Source organism: Danio rerio, chromosome 5 (genome assembly GCF_049306965.1).
Source record: "Danio rerio strain Tuebingen ecotype United States chromosome 5, GRCz12tu, whole genome shotgun sequence".
Classification (NCBI taxonomy): domain Eukaryota; kingdom Metazoa; phylum Chordata; class Actinopteri; order Cypriniformes; family Danionidae; genus Danio; species Danio rerio.
Genome location: NC_133180.1, coordinates 20,111,683 through 20,131,183, shown reverse-complemented (window position 1 = coordinate 20,131,183; position 19,501 = coordinate 20,111,683). Strand labels below are relative to the sequence as shown.

The 19,501-nt window shown below is 34.6% G+C and overlaps 1 protein-coding gene and 1 long non-coding RNA gene across 6 annotated transcripts; one reads left to right on the top strand and one right to left on the bottom strand.

Annotated features, from left to right (window-relative positions):
• Positions 1–1,059: 1,059 nt before the first annotated feature.
• Positions 1,060–4,540, bottom strand: LOC141385792 (uncharacterized). 3 transcript variants are annotated; one of them, XR_012406790.1, is made up of 3 exons: positions 3,856–4,540; positions 3,412–3,483; positions 1,060–1,556 (listed from the first exon to the last, which is right to left on the bottom strand). It is a non-coding gene; the product is annotated as an uncharacterized lncRNA (long non-coding RNA). The 3 variants fall into 3 exon arrangements; XR_012406789.1 differs by having other exon boundaries at positions 3,253–3,483; positions 3,856–4,143; XR_012406788.1 differs by lacking the exon at positions 3,412–3,483 and having other exon boundaries at positions 3,856–4,167.
• foxn4 (forkhead box N4) lies at positions 4,179–18,841 on the top strand. Of its 3 annotated transcripts, none has more exon segments than NM_131099.2 (10): positions 4,179–4,729; positions 5,329–5,417; positions 9,057–9,220; positions 11,037–11,128; positions 11,217–11,309; positions 12,696–12,817; positions 12,925–13,021; positions 13,106–13,313; positions 14,669–15,055; positions 17,895–18,841. In NM_131099.2, coding segments are annotated over 10 exon segments (1,653 nt in total). In that variant the 5' UTR covers positions 4,179–4,579; the 3' UTR covers positions 18,146–18,841.
• Positions 18,842–19,501: the final 660 nt, after the last annotated feature.

Sequence of the window (19,501 nt, the reverse complement as noted above, 5' to 3'; positions counted from 1 at the left end):
ATTATTTTGGGAGTATCATAACTAAAAACGTAATGTATGAAATAAAAAATAATAGCTTTTAAACTTTTATTTAATGTTTACAATGCAAATATATCTAGATCCACTTATTTGATAAACAAAGCAAGTCTCTTATATAATATATCTACTAAAAGACAGAAAATATTACTTTACAAACTGTATTGTAAATAAATCAAATGAACACTTTCATATTAGTCAATATTACTGAAATAATTTAAAAACTGAATAAATATAAATTGACACACATTTACACAAGTAAATAAATAGACTCGATGAAAATCTGCCGAATTCTGCTGATTTCTGCATGCGCAGATTCCGTTTGAGCCTACTGATGGATCATGTCATCAGGCAGGTGTACCGAAGCCTGCGGAGCAAATCAGTGCTGTTTCGTGACAGTTTTTATCCAGTCATTTTAAGACTTTTGAATAAGACCATATTTTAAACTGACAGCTAGTATGTAATAATAAATATATAAATGGTTAAAGTGGCACAAATTGTTAATATTATAACTATTAGAACAAACTGCAATTTAAGTACTTATTTTTTTCCCTTCTGGGATTTTTTTTAATTTTTTTTAAATTGGGTTATATTTTATATAACTATATTTTATATAAATTTATGACATTACAAAAGCTTATTTATTATGTTAGGTTTTTATAGTGTTTGATGTTTTTTTATGTTCTTAAGTAAAGTAATTTCGTTCTGCATTACAATTTATTGTGATGTTTTTTTAAAGAGAAAAATGTCAAAGTAAATGTAAAGTCTTGTTTGTTTTAAAAAATTTTAAAGCCATTTTAAGGGTAAAATTATTAGTCCCTTTAAGCATTTTTTTTTGATTGTCCACAGAACAAACCATTATTATTTTAAAGATAAATATTTTAAAGTTAAGCCTTTAAATTGCCCTTTGTTGGGGGTTGTTGGTAATAATTCTGACCGCAACTGTATATTTAATTTTGTTCCCATAGCCATGTTTTATTAAAGTAAAGGGCCTTTTGGTAACTATAGCAAATGTCTTTTTGTAAAGAAATCAGTCATGACTTTTACAAAGTAAACATCAAAATATATTTTACATGGGAAACAATGTTTTACCATTACTTTACAATGTTTAAATATAAACTTTACTCAATTAAATCAACTTTTAGTTTGTTAAACACACAAAAAAAAAAACATGGTAAAACTGTGAATATCAAATATGATCATATCAATTGCACAACCAAAAAATTATTTGGGTTTGATTATGAACAATTAAAAATAAAAGGAAAAAAGCTCAGCATTGTTGATTTGGTATGACAAAAGAAATATTTTTTTTAGATGTTTTTGTCAGCAGAGCCAACAGTGTTGTGCCTAATTATTTTTCAATGGGCACTTGTGTTGACCATGTGGACACTAAAGCTTTTTAAGCTCTCCTAATGAACTCTCTGACCCATCAAAGACAGATCTTCTCAAGACAATGCCGTTGACTCATCCTCTTCTGTGGTCCAGTGTCATTCAGTCTGGGACACAGCCGGCCAAAAGGTCATTCCATGTCTCTCATTAGTCTAGGAAACAGAAAGAACAAACAGGGGTAAAAGCAGAAGAAGACTGACCTCACGCTACAAGTGACTGGGTTAAAACAACATAAAAATCAAAACAACCCAAAATTAACTGTGAAGTGTTGTGCCTTCTGTTTGTCAAAAGAAAACCCGACAAATGGTGGCAAGCATCAGATAAATGCATGCAGGTGGTAGTTTTTGGTTATTATAATAAAAAAAAATAAATAACATTTTCTACCGAGATTGCATCCACAAAATTGCATATATTTGACTAGTATATGTAAATTAGGCTATAGCAGTGAAAAAGGAAACATTTTAACATACAGAACCAAACTATTGAAGCATCTGCTTTTTAGATTAAAATAAATCACCAAGTTTACAGAAGATGGCACTGTAAAACCCAGTAGTCAAATTGATCAAATGAAATGAGTGCAGTTAACACGAAATGTACTGTAAGTTAATTCTACTCATCTAAAGAGTTTTGAACTCAGTGTTGAAGTTAATGAGTTAAAGAAGTAATTAAGTGTTGATTGAGCATTAATAATGTACACCTGCTAAGTAATTATCTCATTACTTCGACTTAAATGGAGTAAGTTAACAGTGCTCTTATAGATTCATTTTTGAACTTAAATGGTTTGTTGCAATCGGTTTCCTCAAATGGTTTTAGTTGCCTTAACTTATTGGGTTTTACAGTGTGGCAGTGTATTGACTCTAAATCTTGCCAATAACTTTTTTTTTTTTTAGAGTATGTACTGATTTTTGTAACTTTAATGTGCAAGGTGTTTGGTTATGTTTAGTTATATTAGCTTCATAAAAACAGTACATTTTGCTTCTTGATATTGATAAGGGGTATCACATTCATAAGCATGTGTTCTTAACTTAAGTTTTACCATTTAATGACCAAGCATCATACGTATTTAGGCTAATGATACAAAACGAACACAAAGAAAAAAAAATCACTGCCTTTTTTTTTTTTTTTTTTACAAATTATATCTTTATTAATTTCTCAGCGGAATATAGACAATGTATTCTGGTGAATTTAATCAAAACAGCTTTATTAAACAGATATATGTATTATTTATTAAAATAATATTTTAGTCATCAAACATATTTAGTAATTAAAAGATAATACAATTAAAGTCAAGCAAAATATTGCAAAAACAAAATACAACCTATAAAATTTCAACTAAATTGTTAATTGTTTTTGCTTCTCTTGATTTTTTCTATTTTTTAATTTATATTTAATATTTTCTATAACATATACATTTGGGTGTATTAGTTTTTGGATTGTTATCGTAAGTTATTTTGTTAGATAAGATCCAGATTTGGTTTCATTACTGACTGATCTAATGTATATTTACAAATATATATTTATATATTTGAAAATATTACTTTAAAAGACAGATTTGTGAGGGGCGTGCTTATTATTAACCAATTAGTAAATATAAATTTATACTACATGCAAAATCCCTTAAAATACTACATATATTTATACGTAAACAAATTTAAATACTTGAATAGTAATACATAACCCTAATTTAATTTTGCATAAATGGCCTTTCTGTCCACCAGACAAGAAGGTCCAAAGGGACATCTAAACAATAGTAAATGAAACACAAATGTATATTATCCTTAATATTAACTACCTTAAAGGATTTGCTATTCTAACTCAAACCAGTAGAATAGCATTATGTATTATTACCATATCAAAACTTTGCAAATAGTGCATGCAGTGCAGTGGCAGAGCCTCTCAGCAAGGGGACACACGCGGGCTTTAGGACCCGGCGTTTTTTCTCTAGGAGCGTCTTTTTGTCCGTTGCAAGTGCGCATTGATTGTGACCATTGTGACTTCGCGATTTACCATCTGTAGTGTCCCATGTGGTTCAAGTCAATTAACGTCACCGGCCGGATCACTTCCCACAGGATTTGCAACCTATATTTTGAAAACCCAAAAACTTTCCTGAAGTTATGTTTAAAAACAAACACAAAAATGATCATATGATGAAGAACCATATATTATTTTACTTCTGGTGGTAGTTGCAATAATTGATGCTGGCTTTCTTTAAACTTGCATTAGGCTATTGAAAGAATTGAGGCTAGTTTTACTGCAATTGAAATAATATCTGTAAAATCACCACCAACAAATGATTCTAATTTAAATGTAAACGTGTGTGTTTAAGTCACTCGGCATTTCTATTCAGGCTGTGTAACTAACAGAAAACGCAATAATAAAACATACTTTTTATGTCTTGGTATCTTTATTCGCCGTCTATTGTGTTTATTTCACAGGAGAGCGTTAACTCACCGTGTGCTCATACATTTTCAGCCCTGAGGCGAGTCTGTCAGATCTGTGGTATCTGTCATGTCCAGCGCGCGCCACTCAGCGCGTTTTTCCCGCCGCTGTGTAAGCAAAGGACGCGGCTTCAAAGGCGGTTAAATCTCAAGCCATACACTTAACTACTGCTCTTATTAGGGCAGAATATCACACAGACCCGCACGGAGAGGATGTGTCTTTATTCAGGGCAGTATACAACAAGAATGGTCCTACATAACGTTACAGATAGGTTGACAACAATATCAGGAACTTTTGTCTGTGTTACTTCATGTCTCCTAGGTTACAAGGAACATGGCAATCACTGCTGAAACTGTTCCAGCTCTCCGGCTTCATAGGGATTTCTATTCATTTTTTCCCGAGATAATGTTTTTTTTAGGGATTTATAGTATGTAAATATGGCTTTTATATAGAAGGATTTTTTTTCTGAACTCCAATTTCTGTGTATATTTGGACATAATTAAGTTGGACCGGACCCGAAAAGGCGCACCTGTGGACTGCACAAAGAAAACTAGGAAGAAAAGAGCAAGTCTTTGAGAAAGAAAGGTATTGATTAAACAAAAACAGTAAAGACCAGTCGGGTGAGATGCTCTGACAGATAATCTTCGTGATTGTGCAGGCAAGGCAACAGCTGTCAGTCAGAGCGCGAGACCCCCTCCTCTCATCACGGCTCGCGCTGCGCGTGCACACAGTGCGCATGACCGTCCAGAGCAAACTGCAGGGACGAGGGAAATTTAAAAAACGGTTTTTTCGTGCGGGACAACAAGTGCCCCGACCAACACTAGAGCTTTCCTCCGTCTGGTTATCAAAGATTTTCTATAACCCAGAACAACATCATAACAAACAGGTAAGATGCTGTTTATTTCGTGCTTTTATTTGTTGTTCTTTTCAAACAATCCAAGAGGCTGCGCACCTGTTTCATAATGACATATAATACAGTCTGAAGAATAATGTCTCTACATAAATGTCTGAAGGTTTGAATACGTGACAAAATCGTCAGAATATAAGAAAAAATTTAACGTTTTCTGTTAAAATTACTCGATAGAATTGATGCGAGCAGACTGACAGGTAAGTTAACGGTGACTGATGACGTCTGATGATCCCGGTTTAGTAAACAAAGCACATATCTCTTCTGCACCTGTTCATAAACTCTACAGTTTAAAAATGTTCCTTTCTTTTATATTCATTGTCGTAAATATTGTGTCTATGCGTTTGCTTTTGCAGTTAATTGCCTGTTTTAACAATTGTAAATTACTGTGTTCTTATATGACCATGAAAAACAAGTCTGATAGTTGTCTTTATTCTAAAATTAATAATTAAAAAAGACACATTTGTACTGCGTATTTGCATTTATCAAGAGCAGATGCACATTTCTTAAAGTTTTTTTTTTTTATTATTATTATTCTTTGCTCTGCATGGTTTATTTACTCACATTTTATCTGTCAGAAGATGATTGAAAGTGGAATTACGACCAGGATGTCGGGAATTCATGAAAACCCCGGACAGAGTCACCACACCTCCGCACAAGACTACAGGTAGGGGGTGATTTCCTTTGATGGCTGAACCCATTGCTTTTCAACCTTGAGCAGATTAGAGAATAAAAAGATAATTTTGGGAAGAAGAAGAGCACTGCTAATCTTAATACAATCTCCACCTTCTCTATTCTGTAAAATAAAGGTGTGTTTTGAGAGGCAGGGAATTGGGGTTTGTGAAAAAAGAAAAGAGCGAGAGAATACATCATCTTTGCTCTGAATGGATCTGTCAGAAAGCATCAGCTCTGTTTACACGCCCGCTGTCGGCACACGGAGGGATTGAGGACCTTGGCAGGGGCCCCCACGGGTCACCAAGGAGAAGTGGATCCCAATTAGAATGTAAACGAGGGCGACTTGAGCTGTGATAAACCGTGACTGTGTGCGCCCGCCTCCCCCTTTCTATGGGACACGTAATGGTTTGCATCAATGAGCAAATAAAATCATTTTTTCTTCCACTTGTATAACTGCACCCTAATGACCGTAAACTGTACAATACACAGCTGGGTTTACAATTAGACTTCAGAAATGCTAATAAGTACAAGGATGTAGGCCCCCTTTTCTCGACGCTCCTAAGTTTATATGGCATGTTATGAATTCTTTCCAAAATTAACCCGTCTACCTAATTTATGAAGCATTTCTTATTTTTTATAAAAGTACTAAAATCCATTATTTTTCTTTTCCTTTATTAACTCTGTGAATCAATAGAAAAAAAAGACCTGAAACAGTTTTCTTATACTAAAACTTACAGTGCAGCCATATAGTAATGTAAACACTAATATGAAGTTAACACAACTAAATATTTTGAGTCGGTATTTATTTTCGGTACTGAAGTTTACTTTATTAAGAAGTTGTAAATACACACTTTTTAAAGTTATGCTCACTTAAAATTTATACTAAGAAATTAAGGCAACTGGTTTCCTCAAGTAAGGTCAACCTAACATACTTTTGACCTCTCAAACGTTGTAAATGCATATTATTGTGAGTCAACAATGATTAAATTTATTTAGTTTAACAACTTAATGTGCTAAAAAGTTAGGGTTTACTTTTTTAATTATTGTAAGGTGAACAAACTTATTCATAAGTTCACTGCACTTAATTTCATTAGTGAGAAAAGCTTCTGCATTTTACAGTGTGGCAGCACAAGTGAATGCTGTTTGCAATATAAAATTGCCAGCTTTTAGATCTGTTTAATTTCTCAACCTCTGTATATAAGATTTTAAATACTTATTATATCCTTAAAAATATTTATTTTTTTATTATTATAATGTTCATATTATTCTAAAGTTTAGTGAGAATTGAATTTCCTTTAAACATGCAATGAATTTACAGTGACTTACAGAGTTTTTAAAAAGGACATGATTTCATTATCCATACACTGTAAAACTCAACAGTCAACTTTATCAAATAAAACAAGTGTAGTTAACTCAAAATTCACTGAAAGTTAATTCTACTCAATTGAAAAGAGTTATGAACTCGGTGTCGAAGGTAATGAGTTAATTAAATACCTTATTACTTCAACTTAAATGGAGTAAGTGCACAGTACTCAAAGTACTCATTTAAGTTCTCTTCATTTATCAGGTTTACTGTGCTCAAATTGCTTTGTTTACTCAAATGGATTAAGATCACAGTACTCACTTGGATTCGTTTTTTAAAATTACCTCAAACTTTTTGAGTTTTACAGTGTAAAAACATGCTGTTTCAATGTTAAATCACACTTTATTAATGTTGTAGGTAAATATTAGCATATGAATAATAAATAAAGAGACATATTAATGAGGAAATCAATATCTAAAACAAACTGAAACACCATGAAAGACAGTTTTTTCCATGAAATGGATAAAAAAAGAATATAGTTTATTAATGTAAAGTATTTCTTGAGCTCAAACCGCTTAACAAAAATACAATTCAAATGTGTTCTCAATGCTTTTCTAAAATAAATTTAAGAAAAAAGAAAATTTGATGCTTTATTAATTATTCCTATGCTAATTTTAACCTACAACATTACGAAAGTGTTATTTAACATTGAAACAACCAGCGTTTTGGCGAAGCAGTGGCACAGTAGGTAGTGCTGTCGCCTCACAGTAAGAAGGTCGCTGGGTTGAGCCTCGGCTCAGTTGGCGTTTCTGTGTAGAGTTTGCATGTTCTCCCTGCGTTCGCGTGGGTTTCCTCCGGGTGCTCCGGTTTCCCCCACAGTCCAAAGACATGCGGTACAGGTGAATTGGGTAGGCTAAATTGTCCGTAGTGTTTGAGTGTGTGGGCGAATGTGTGTGTGTGGATGTTTTCCAGAGATGGGTTGCGGCTGTAAGGGCATCCGCTGCGTAAAAACTTGATGGATAAGTTGGCGGTATATTCCGCTGTGTCGACCCCGGATTAATAAAGGGACTAAGCCGACAAGAAAATGAATGAATAAATGAATGACAACCTGCGTTTTCATGAATAAACTGAAACAGTATCCTAAAGAACTTCTGATTAATCAATAAGTTGCAAGACATTCAGGTCTTAAACTGCTTTGTTTTATCTGTAAGGTGTCTTTTTCATGTCTTTGTATGTGGTCGGGCGTTAGGAAGACTCTTCAAAGCACATGATGACAGTGTGGTGTTGACATGTTCGTGTCTAAGGTTTCATATTTGCAAGTGTATGAGTGCGTGTGTAAAGGATAATTATTCAGAAGCTCCGAACCAGAGTAAGCAGGGTGCTCAAGGCCACGTCCCCGAGTTCTTCCTTCAATGCTGTAATTTATTCAGGTGGCAGACTGTGTGTGCAGTGTGGCTTGACCTCCAACTCCTTCAACTACCCCCCTTAGGTACTGTCTGATGCCTCCAGGCGGGGGGGATGGGGCAGAAGGGGACAGGGGTTGGGTGGAAAGGGACAGGGAAACAGATGGCATCCTATTTTTCTCCGTTGTGTGAGGCCTGTCATTCCAGTAGATTAATGCAAGGGGTTGGTTAAAAAAAAACGGTAAAGACAATCAAGGAAGGGTCTGGGGGCGAAACAATAGAGCCACGTGCCGCTGTGCAGATTTGTCGTTTGGGACACAATAGGTGATCATTTTTCAATGGGGCTGGACCAACTGTTGCAGGCAACGTGTGCCACATACCCATGTTTCAAATGATCTCATGCGTTGTTTACATATGATTCAGCCAATGACAGTGAAGAAGGCAGCGGTCACCTGACCAACGTTAGAGCTTGGTTTAATGGAGAGGGGGGCTCTGAAGTGTCCAGACACACAAAATAACTGAAAAGTGAGGGTTGTCATAGCGACCCCAATTATTGCACTGAATAGAGAGTTTGTAGGGAAGTCTGGAGAGAATTCAAGATGGTTTCTCTGCTCTCTTGATGCTTAGAGCAAATGAAGAAATGGCTGAGTAAATAACTCTCCCTGCGCTGGATTAGATCTGAGGAGGTATTTTGATTTACAAGAGGACCTGCTCATTTTCTATTTATTTACTAGAAAACTTTATAAAAAGAGTTTGGTGATGTGAGTAAAAAATGATGGATTTAAAAATAGGCAATGGCATAAAGATAAATTCTGCTGATCATAGTGCAATTTTTACTTATTCTCTTTTTATTATTATTCTAATATATATTTTTACCTATTATTGATAATTGTGTTTGAGTACTGAGTGCTACTGTGTTATGCAGACTCCTGACTACAGACCCTTCGCAGCTGAAGGACGAACTGCCTGGTGATCTTCAATCTCTGTCCTGGCTCACCTCTGTGGATGTTCCCCGACTGCAGCAGATTGGGGGTGGACGGCCAGATTTCACTAGCTCTGCTCAAAGCAGCCTACTGGAGCGACAGACAGGTCAGATCTTTACACACTGTGGACATTTAGAGTAAAAATGTCATCAAAACAGATCAGAAACATTATCTTAGATTTGCATTGTAACTAGTAATAACTAGAACACTTTTTAAACATAATATTTTTAATAACTAATTTCTAAAAACTAGATTCTCTTGACTGCCATGATGACAAAACATAATATTTTACTAGTTATTTTGCAAGATATTAATTAGTATACAGCTTAAAGTGTGATTAAAAGGCTTCTCTGGGTTAATTAGGTTAACTAGGCAAGGTTATTTAGGCAAATCACTGGACAACAGTGTAGCCAATCAAAAAATATTTCTTAATTTATCTGATAAAATTCACATTAAATATTATTTTAAAAACAATCAAACTAATTCGAATAAAAAACACTTTCTTCAGAAAAGTAGCATATTTATAGAATATTTCAGTTGTTCCCAAAATGGGGGTTGCGTGACATATTGTGTGTAGAAAATTTTAATTTTCTAAATTAACTATTAGAATTACCATATTTTATCCATAACCCACGGAAGAACAAAATAGTAGTTAATAGTAACATTGTTAACACGTTAATAATTAACAATAATAATAAATCCATTAGCCTTTCAATTTTTTGTGACCACTGGGGTGATAGCATTATATTAAAGACACAGCAATAGCGTCAGATGCAGCACATTGATTTTATGGCACCAGGTTAAACGTTCTGACACCTTTACTGTACTCACATACATTATAAATAAATACAGAACACAACTGAGCATGTAGGATAGTCTCCAAGTTTCGTTCTCCAAAATTAAACGAAGAATAGACTTCAAGTCACTGGCATTGTTATTTTGGAGCTCACGGGTGGAAAAGTTTGGGAACTCCTGGAAAATTTCACAGGAGGGCTAATCATTTTTGCCTTAAACTGTGGTGCTTAGCAATATTGAGTACACCACATTTCCCCCAAAAAGAATATTTGTATCCATTTCTCAGTGAATATAGGCAATGCATTTCGGTGCATTTAAACAAAACAGATTTATTAACAGATATATTAATTAAAAATAATATTTTAGTCACCAAACATATTTAGAAGTTGTAAGATAATACATTAAATTTAAGCAAAATATTGCAAAAACAAATTTCAACCTACAAAATTTTAACAACATTTTTCTTTCTTTTTTTCTTTTTGCTTCTCTTGATTTTCCTCTTTTTTTAAATTGTATTTAATATTTTTATATCACATTTAAATTTTGTTGTACTAGTTTTGGACTGTTATCCTAAGTCATTTTCTTAGATAAGCTCTAGATTTGGCTTCAGTACTGACTAATCTAATGTATTTGCACAAATATAACATTAGCTTCCTATTAAAAATACGAAAAGATAGATTTGTGAGGGGTGTACTTATATAAGCTGAGCACTGTATATAGTCTATTATATTTCTTCTGCATATTTGCTGTTTTACCCTCAATCTGGAATTAAGTCTACCAAGGCTTTAGACCACAGGTGTCAAACTCAGTTCCAAAAGGGCTGCAGCTCTGCACAGTTTAGTTCCAACCCTAATTAAACACACCTGATCAAATAATTAAGTCCTACAGGCTTGTTTGAAACCTACAGGTAAGTGTGTTGGAGCAGGGTTGGAACTGTGGGCTTCGGCCCTCCAGGGATTGAGTTTGACACCCCTGCTTTAGACTATTTAGATGTTTATTTAACCCAGTTATTTCTAAAGTTTATAAATAAAGATGTGGCTTAAAAGGGGCTGGATTCAATCCTTATTTCAAAACCATACCCACATTTAAAATAAAACTGTATACTCACACTTTGCTAAAACTTTTAGCTCAGTTGAACAGCATGACGGTAGCAGGAGGAGCAGGATCTGCGATTCATCTACAGAGTGAAATGCAGCACAGCCCTCTGGCCATCAACAGCGTAAGTGATGATTCGGATTCAAACTAACTCAAATTATGGAGTCTAAATATGCCTGTGTTTATATAGTTTTTATATGACATTTTTGTAGATGCCCCAGTTTTCCCCTGGGTTTCCGTGTGCCGCATCAGTGTACCAGACGGCTCCTCAGCAGGTGCTCACTTTCACCCAAGCAAACCAACAGGTTGGTTCAGTAACCGGGATGATTTACAAAGACAATAGTTATTAAGACAATAGTCACAAAGTGGGAAAACTCACAGCACATTATTACTTTTATAAAACAGCTACCACACAACACAATATAAATTATACTGAATAAATCCAACCATACAAGTATGTTAAAGCTTAGTAAAGTTATTATATTCCATTTTATAGACAGAAAAATAGTAACTTTTAAAAATGAAGACTGTCATTGTTCTTAAGCACTATGTTGTTTATTTACAGATCCTTTTTACAAGTTTATTTTGTATATTCGTGTCACAAGCACAGACTAGTGCACGTATGTACATTAGAATTATCGGTAACACAACTAAACATTACTATGAGCTAATGTATGCGCTGATCATGAACTAACCTTAACTACAACATGAGTCATGTGAATTCATATGTGAATAACAGCTACCTCAATTACTTGTTAGTATATGATTGTTTTTTAATGATGCATTATTACCACATTATTTCATGCTTAATTTAACCATCATGAACTCATGAGCTGTTAATATATAATTGACATGACTTTACTTAGAGGGACACATCATTATTAACCCATTCTTAACTACTGATGAACACCTTAATCATGACCGTCTAAATACAAATCCTGCTGAATAACAATATAAAAGTGTTCTGTCAATGTCATGAACAGTTTAAACACAAGAGTTCTTGAGTAGTTAAGGGTGATTTAATGATGTGCCCCTCCAAGTAAAGTCAAGACATAATTATCCATTAACAGCTCATGAGTTCACTTAACTTAAACTTAAATGTTAATTGACAACATGTACTAACAAGTATTAAAGTCGCCGTTATTCACGCATTAACTCTTGTGACTCCTCTTGTATTTGAAGTTAATTCATGATTAGCGCACACCTTAACTCATTATTTCATAATAAAGTAATGTTTAGTTTTCATACATCATTATTCATGTACTGTTATTATAGAGTGTTACCAAAGTATCAACAGTAATTTACAGTGTAAATCAAACAGCAAACATTTAAATAATATTCCATCTGCAAAAACACATTAGTTTCTCCTGCACAAGTATTTCTTTGATAGGAAAATGACTTATAATTTATATTATAATTGTAATTATATACTGATATGTATATATATATATATATATATATATATATATATATATATATATATATATATATATATATATATATGATATAATATAATATAATAATTTTTTTTTTAATATATTCATTGAATGTTTTTTTTATGTTGCACAGTTATTTACAGATTGTCATAATAAGGTGGTCATAAAACATGGCAATGGTCCACTTAGCATCAAGGACCAGAATTATTTGCTTTACAAATGACCAAAGAACCATTTCTGTGTTTTATTTCTTAGTGTTCACCCGGTGGACTGTATGGAAACTACAACAGCCAGAATTTGTTTCCTCAACCCCGGATTACTGCTCACAGCCAGGACCTGCAGCCCAAGTGTTTCCCCAAGCCCATCTACTCTTACAGGTGACTTTAAAGTTCACAGCGACAACCACTAAAACGGTATATTTCTCTGGAAAGGCAGCAGGTTTTGTATTTATCTCAAGAAGACTACATTTGTTATCTATTCCCAGCTGTCTTATTGCCATGGCTTTGAAGAACAGCAAAACGGGCAGTCTTCCAGTGAGTGAGATCTACAGCTTTATGAAAGAGCACTTCCCTTACTTCAAGGTGAGGAATTTGAATAAAACTATGCTGGTAAATTAGAATTAATGAATGTTACTTACAGAATTTGTTGATTTCTATGCTTCTCAGACAGCACCTGACGGATGGAAGAACTCTGTACGACACAACTTGTCCTTGAACAAGTGCTTCGAGAAGGTAGAGAATAAGATGAGCGGCTCCTCCAGAAAGGGATGTCTTTGGGCGCTCAATCCGGCAAAGATTGACAAAATGGAGGAAGAGATGCAGAAATGGAAACGCAAAGATCTTCCAGCCATCCGTCGCAGCATGGCAAATCCAGGTCTCCAAATCTCAGACTATTATTATTATTAGTGCTACACTGCAAAACATGCTTTTCTTACCTAGAGTTTTTGTCTTGTTTCTAGTCAAAATGTCGAAAAATTTGCAAATCAAGAAGCAAAAACATTGTCTTGTTTTCAGAAATAATATGTCAAAATTGAGTCATTCCTTAAAGCAGGGGTGCCAATTTTTTTCCTATGAAGGGCCAAAAACCAAACATCATTGATAGCAATGGGCCAAACATAAATATTCCAAACTATTTTACATTAAAGTTGCCATGGGTAATTGCCTGATTCCTGTTATAATATAAAAAAATAAATAGAAAACATCACTTTAAATAGTATTAACTAATGCAGTATGACGTTTTTTTTTTTAATTGTGACTTGCATTATAAACAATCACATTTATAACAGTGGAATTCAATGCTGAATACACTAGTCAAGCAGAAGCTGCCTTTGCCTTGATTCGCTCATTAAAGTCTCTGCATCGTCATCCTCTATGCGTCATATAAACATTTGAAACTGAATCTGATTCATTTACACCATTTAAGTTGACATGTTTAATTTCAGATAGCTTTTTTGCAGCTTAACAATATAACAATCAAATAAAAGGGTACATTACATTTGAAATGACAATCTCAGATGGGATGGTGGGCCAATACAAAGATTAGCATGGACTAACGTTGGCCCGTGGGCTCTAGTTTAGGCATCTCTGCCTTAAAACAAGCAAAACAATCTGCCAAGGGGGTAAGCAAAATAATCTTGGTTTCGCTTTGGAATAAGATTAGTTATCTTGCGTGGATTGCAGTTTATTTTTCTTGTATTAAGGCAAATTCACCTAATTTTGGCTTATTATTTCTGAAAACAAAACAATATTTTTGCTTGGCTAGAAAATTTTTGTTGTTACAAGACTTTTTAGATATTTGCACTAGGAACAAGACAAAACACTAAGTATAAAAAGATTTTTGCAATGTAGGCTATAAAGTACCTAATAAATAACCCACTTATAATATTCATCTTAAGCAACAAAACACTTCAATAAATTTTCCTTACATAATACAGTTATGAAGCAATATCTGTGGTCCAGTAAGTCTTAGAAGACTTCATTGTGGGCTCTTCTTACTTTGCATAGTACACAGTCATCTACAATACCATAGGAAACAGATACGAACAAATAAAAACAACAACTAAAAGCACCTTAGCAACTTCTACAAGAACAATAATCTGATTGTACAGCTTTGCAATGTTTAACAACAAACTGTACAGAGTAGAAATTATTATAGAAAACCAAACAAGTAAAACATCTACTTGACTATACCCTGACATTAATGTTGCCATGTTTTTGTACTTTTACCAGATGAATTAGACAAACTCATCACAGACAGACCAGAGAGCTGCAGACAGAAGTCTGTTGACCCTGGCATGACCCGCCTGCCTAGCTGCCCACCAGGGCAGACCCTCCCACTAGCAGCTCAGATGCAACCACAGCCTGTGGTCACTCTGTCTCTGCAGTGCCTCCCCATGCACCAGCACCTTCAGCTGCAGCTCCAGAATCAGTCTCGCCTGGCTCCGTCCTCCCCGGCTCCTGCTCAGACACCCCCTCTCCACACCGTCCCTGACATGACAAACAGCTCGCTCCCCCAGCATCCTGCCAAGCAGCACACAGACTTCTACACGGTCCACACTGACGTCAATTCAGAGGTGGATGCCCTGGACCCCAGTATAATGGACTTTGCCTGGCAAGGTAGTGTAACAGAAGCCAGCTAGTAAGATCCAAGGTTGTTTTAACTAAAATTATTTGGTCAAAAACATTTTTAAACAACATGCCAATTTCATAATAAATGTAAAACTGAAACGGACAACAGTCACTGAAAAACTAACTTTAAAAAATTATTAGCAAAATAATAATAGTTTTCAGAAATAGTAAACAGTAACCTGATACGTCTTCGAGAAACAATAGTAGATTGCACTTTTACAGCCAAACCCATCAGTCAAGTATCAGATTAAACATCTTTTTCTAAAAACATAACATATGTATTCTAACTATTCTTTTTCTTTTCTAAAAATGGTAAATTAACATGTTTAACTACATATATGATCATATATGATATAAAGAAGTTTGTCTTAATTCAGTTTTGTGGTTTTGGATTTTGTTCAAACAATAATTTTATTTTTATTACTAAGCATTTTACAAGAGTTAATGTAAGCTGTGCAAACGCTAAACTTTACCAAAACTAAAACAAACATAATATATAAAAACTAAATAGTAATGTTTTCACAAAATAAAAGCTAAATTAAAACTAAATTAAAACCACAGGGTTTCTGCAGGTTTCACAAAGTTAAATTTAAGACCGTTAGGAATCAAATTTTAGACTTATTAATGCAAAGGAATTTTTATATATATTTTAAATATAGTTTAAAACAAGCAAGCTCTACTTGTATCCATTCTCTTTTTTCCAACAAACTTTCTTCAAAAAAAAAATAAAAAAATGAACAAATTTATTATACTTTTAAAAAAACTATGATAAACTAAATCTATGCACAATGATTCAGGTCGGTGTCCTGAGCAGTGAATACATGGAGAACTTTTAAACATGTTTTTGTAAGGAAAAAAAAAAACTAAACCATTATGATAAATAAAACAACAAAAAAACTTTTTAAATTAAAAGTTTACATTTTTATTAAGATGGATTGTTGGTGATTGAATGGGTGTTGGCCAGATTGGGTAGCAATACATGAACAAGGGAAAATTAAGACCTGTTTAAAAATGATTTAAGACCTACAACACAATATTTCAATAAAAATAAGAATTTTTAAGGCCTAAAATTTAGATTTTAAGATTTCAGACATTTTAGGACTTTTTAAGACCCTGCAGTCGCCCTGAAACCATTAATGAAACAAGCTAAAGTTGAACTGAAATTTACAGTAAATTTAAAAATAGAAATATCAAAAGTATAAAAATAGAAGTCTAAAAAAAAAAAACTAAATTAAAAATGACAAACCATAATAGCCTTGGTAAGAACTCGCTCCCATGGTGCCAAAACACATATTAGCAACTGATGCTTGAGGCTGAGGTCTTTATTGCCCTTGCTAGAGGCCCTGCCTTTCACATTAGAACTGCTGGTTAACTTAAAAATCACACTCAGAGCAATATCTATGTAGAACCAGAGTGATTATATTGGTGCCGTGACCCGGATGAGAGAAAGGTTTAGGGATGTGAGTTTAATTGAGGCCAAGAGCTATGCTGGTAAACCTTTCTCCCTTGATACCAATATTGCACACAAGTATCAAAACCAAGAGATCCTTGTTAGAGCACTTGCTTCCGATGCCAGAATCGCAGGATTTAATCCTGCTTGAAGTGGCTTAATGTGGATACTGGAGGAGCTACAATACATTGGTGCCATAACCCAGATAGGAGCGAGGCCATCTACAGTAGTCAACATTCGAAGTGCATCAAAAATGTTTTTCAAAATGATCCTAGGACAAGACAGGTTCCTGTTTAATAGTTTTTGTTCAACTTTAATAAAAGGTGATGATCCACTTCAAATGTTGACTTCTGTATTAAAAGTGGACGTCACTCCACTGATCAGTCTTTAATGTCATTGTGAGAGTGCCTGCCAGTGTAGAATCAGAGGAATAATTTTAACACATTAGCATGATTAATTGATCAGATCAAACCAAATTATGTCCCTGTTTACACTCAGTATTAAGATGTCAGACTAGCCTGCTTTCATAATGCAAGCTGACATGTGGTCCAAAAAAAAACTATTCATTCCTTCCGCTTAGTCGCTTTATTCATTAGGGATCGCCACAGTGGAATGAACCGCCAACTTATCCAGCATATCTTTTACACAGTGGAAGCCCTTCCAGCTGCAACCCAGTACTGGGAAACACACACACACTACAGACAATTTATTTATTTCAATTTACCTATAGCGCATGTCTTTGGACTGTAGGGGAAACCGGAGCACCCAAAGGAAACCCATGTCAAAACGTGGAGAACATGCAAACTCCACACAGAAATGCCAACTGACCAGCCGGAAATCAAACCCTAAGCCTTCTTACTGTGAGGCAACAGTGCTAACCACAGTGTCGCTCCAATAAATAACTATCAGGATCTAAAAACAATAAAGACTAAATAACGATAAGGACCACTCAATCTCAGCCTACTGACCTAATTCTTCAATAGGACATGTTGTTGCCAGACTGAATTAATCATAAGTTTGGTTTAAATACAGAAAAGGAGAATATTTTCTTACTAATCCAAATTCTAATACAAAGCAGTTTTGCTGCTATCAAAGAAAAAACAAAAGCTGCAGTTCTCCATATCATTTACATTTTTGTGGAATTAAAATATCAGAAAAGACCAAACATGTCTTTATACAGACAGAACACTCAATGAAATTGGTAAATTGGACAATTGCGATGAATTTAAACACCAGGTGGAAACAGAAACGTGTCTCCATTGTCCACTTTTGATTCGATCAACCAAGACACATCCTAATACATATATAATCAGGCTGTGAAATACTGCTACCTCATTGTACTCTGATATCAAATAAACGTCTCATTTCTCAATACAGGAAACCTGTGGGAGGAGATGAAGGATGACAGCTTTAACCTGGAAGCATTAGGGACTCTCAGTAACTCTCCACTTCGGCTGTCCGACTGTGACCTGGACACCAGCAGCGTCACGCCAGTGTCCAGTGCAGGAGGACTGCCTTACCCAGACCTGCAGGTGACAGGCCTCTACTCTTCATACTCAGCTATTGATGCTCTCTCTAACCAGTACATGAACACACAAGGAGGAACAAAACCTATCGTTCTGCTTTAATTGCACTCACAGTAAATGAAGCAAGCTGAGCTTTACTCCGCAAGACCATCTCTAAAGTCGTTCAATCCTGGCTTCCGTGGTGTGTCACGAAACTCCAAAACATATCCTAAAAACGCAAATTTCCTACAAGGCAGCCAAAAAGAAAATAATTATAATTTTCCATAATCAGAGTATACGCTGAACTGACATGAATGAACTTATGGTGGCATAAATTATAAAGACATTGAATGCATTATGTTAGTGAAGTATTTAGCGAGAGGGAGGATGATTTACAGTATATGTGGTGTAAGGATTTTTTCTATTACAGTCGGGTGTTGATTGCAATACTTGGATTGTGACCAAAATACAGTGTTGCTCTCATCATAAACCTAATGCAAATTGTGAGTTTTAACACTAAAGGAACAAAGAAAAAAAAAATCAACAGTAAAACATGACTATGGGTGTGTTGCCAAGCTTTTTTCCCCATGTACCATAAATAAAACTTTCCCCCTTTCTTTTGTCCATTTAACTGTTAGTCTTGTAATTGTAGCTGTGTGTATTTTTGTTGTACTGTGATAGACACTGTATCTGCTCTTTAATGTTTGTTTATTATTTATATTTATGAAAAGAGCTGAAATGGTGACATGAATCTTTGTTTATTGTACATATCGAAATATTTCAAATGCAGGCAATAAAATTCACATTCAGATCAAAAAACGCATTCGTTTTCTTCATGACTCATTGTTTAGCTATATGACAAGCAGATGGGTCGTATTTTGGTGTCCACATCATATTAAATGTACTAAAGTGGTTTTATATTTATTAAGCATATACATCTACAAGCATTGTCGGCTGTATTGTTGAAACTATTTTCTTTTTTAATTATGCTTCGACTGTATTGAACTGTGGCCTTAACTGAAGTACTATTAGTAATAATAATAATAAATATTAAATTGTAATAACAAATCATAAATTAAAGAGCCCCTATTCTGGGTTTTTGAAAAAGACCTTCCATACAGTGTGTAACAGTTCTAAGTGAATGAAAACACCCAGCCGATGTTTAAATTTGCAAGTGCACCTTGTTTAAAAATATCGATTTTTTTAATAAAAGACTCGACTCAGAGTCATTTAAATGATAAGTTGTTCCTCTGGATCTTTTGCTTGTTCGTATCGATGTCAACATGCAACAATACAAAATATGAAGTGCTGGATCCAGTAAAACGTGAACGCGCCTTTCCCTTCAAGCAACAGTGGAGTGCGGCTGTGTGTGGTATTAATGATGACTGAAGATGTGTGGACATTAATGAGTGAACGTTCTGGTGATTAATGCAATAATCTATCCTGCAACAGGGCACTCTGGCTAGTCCAACAATGTTA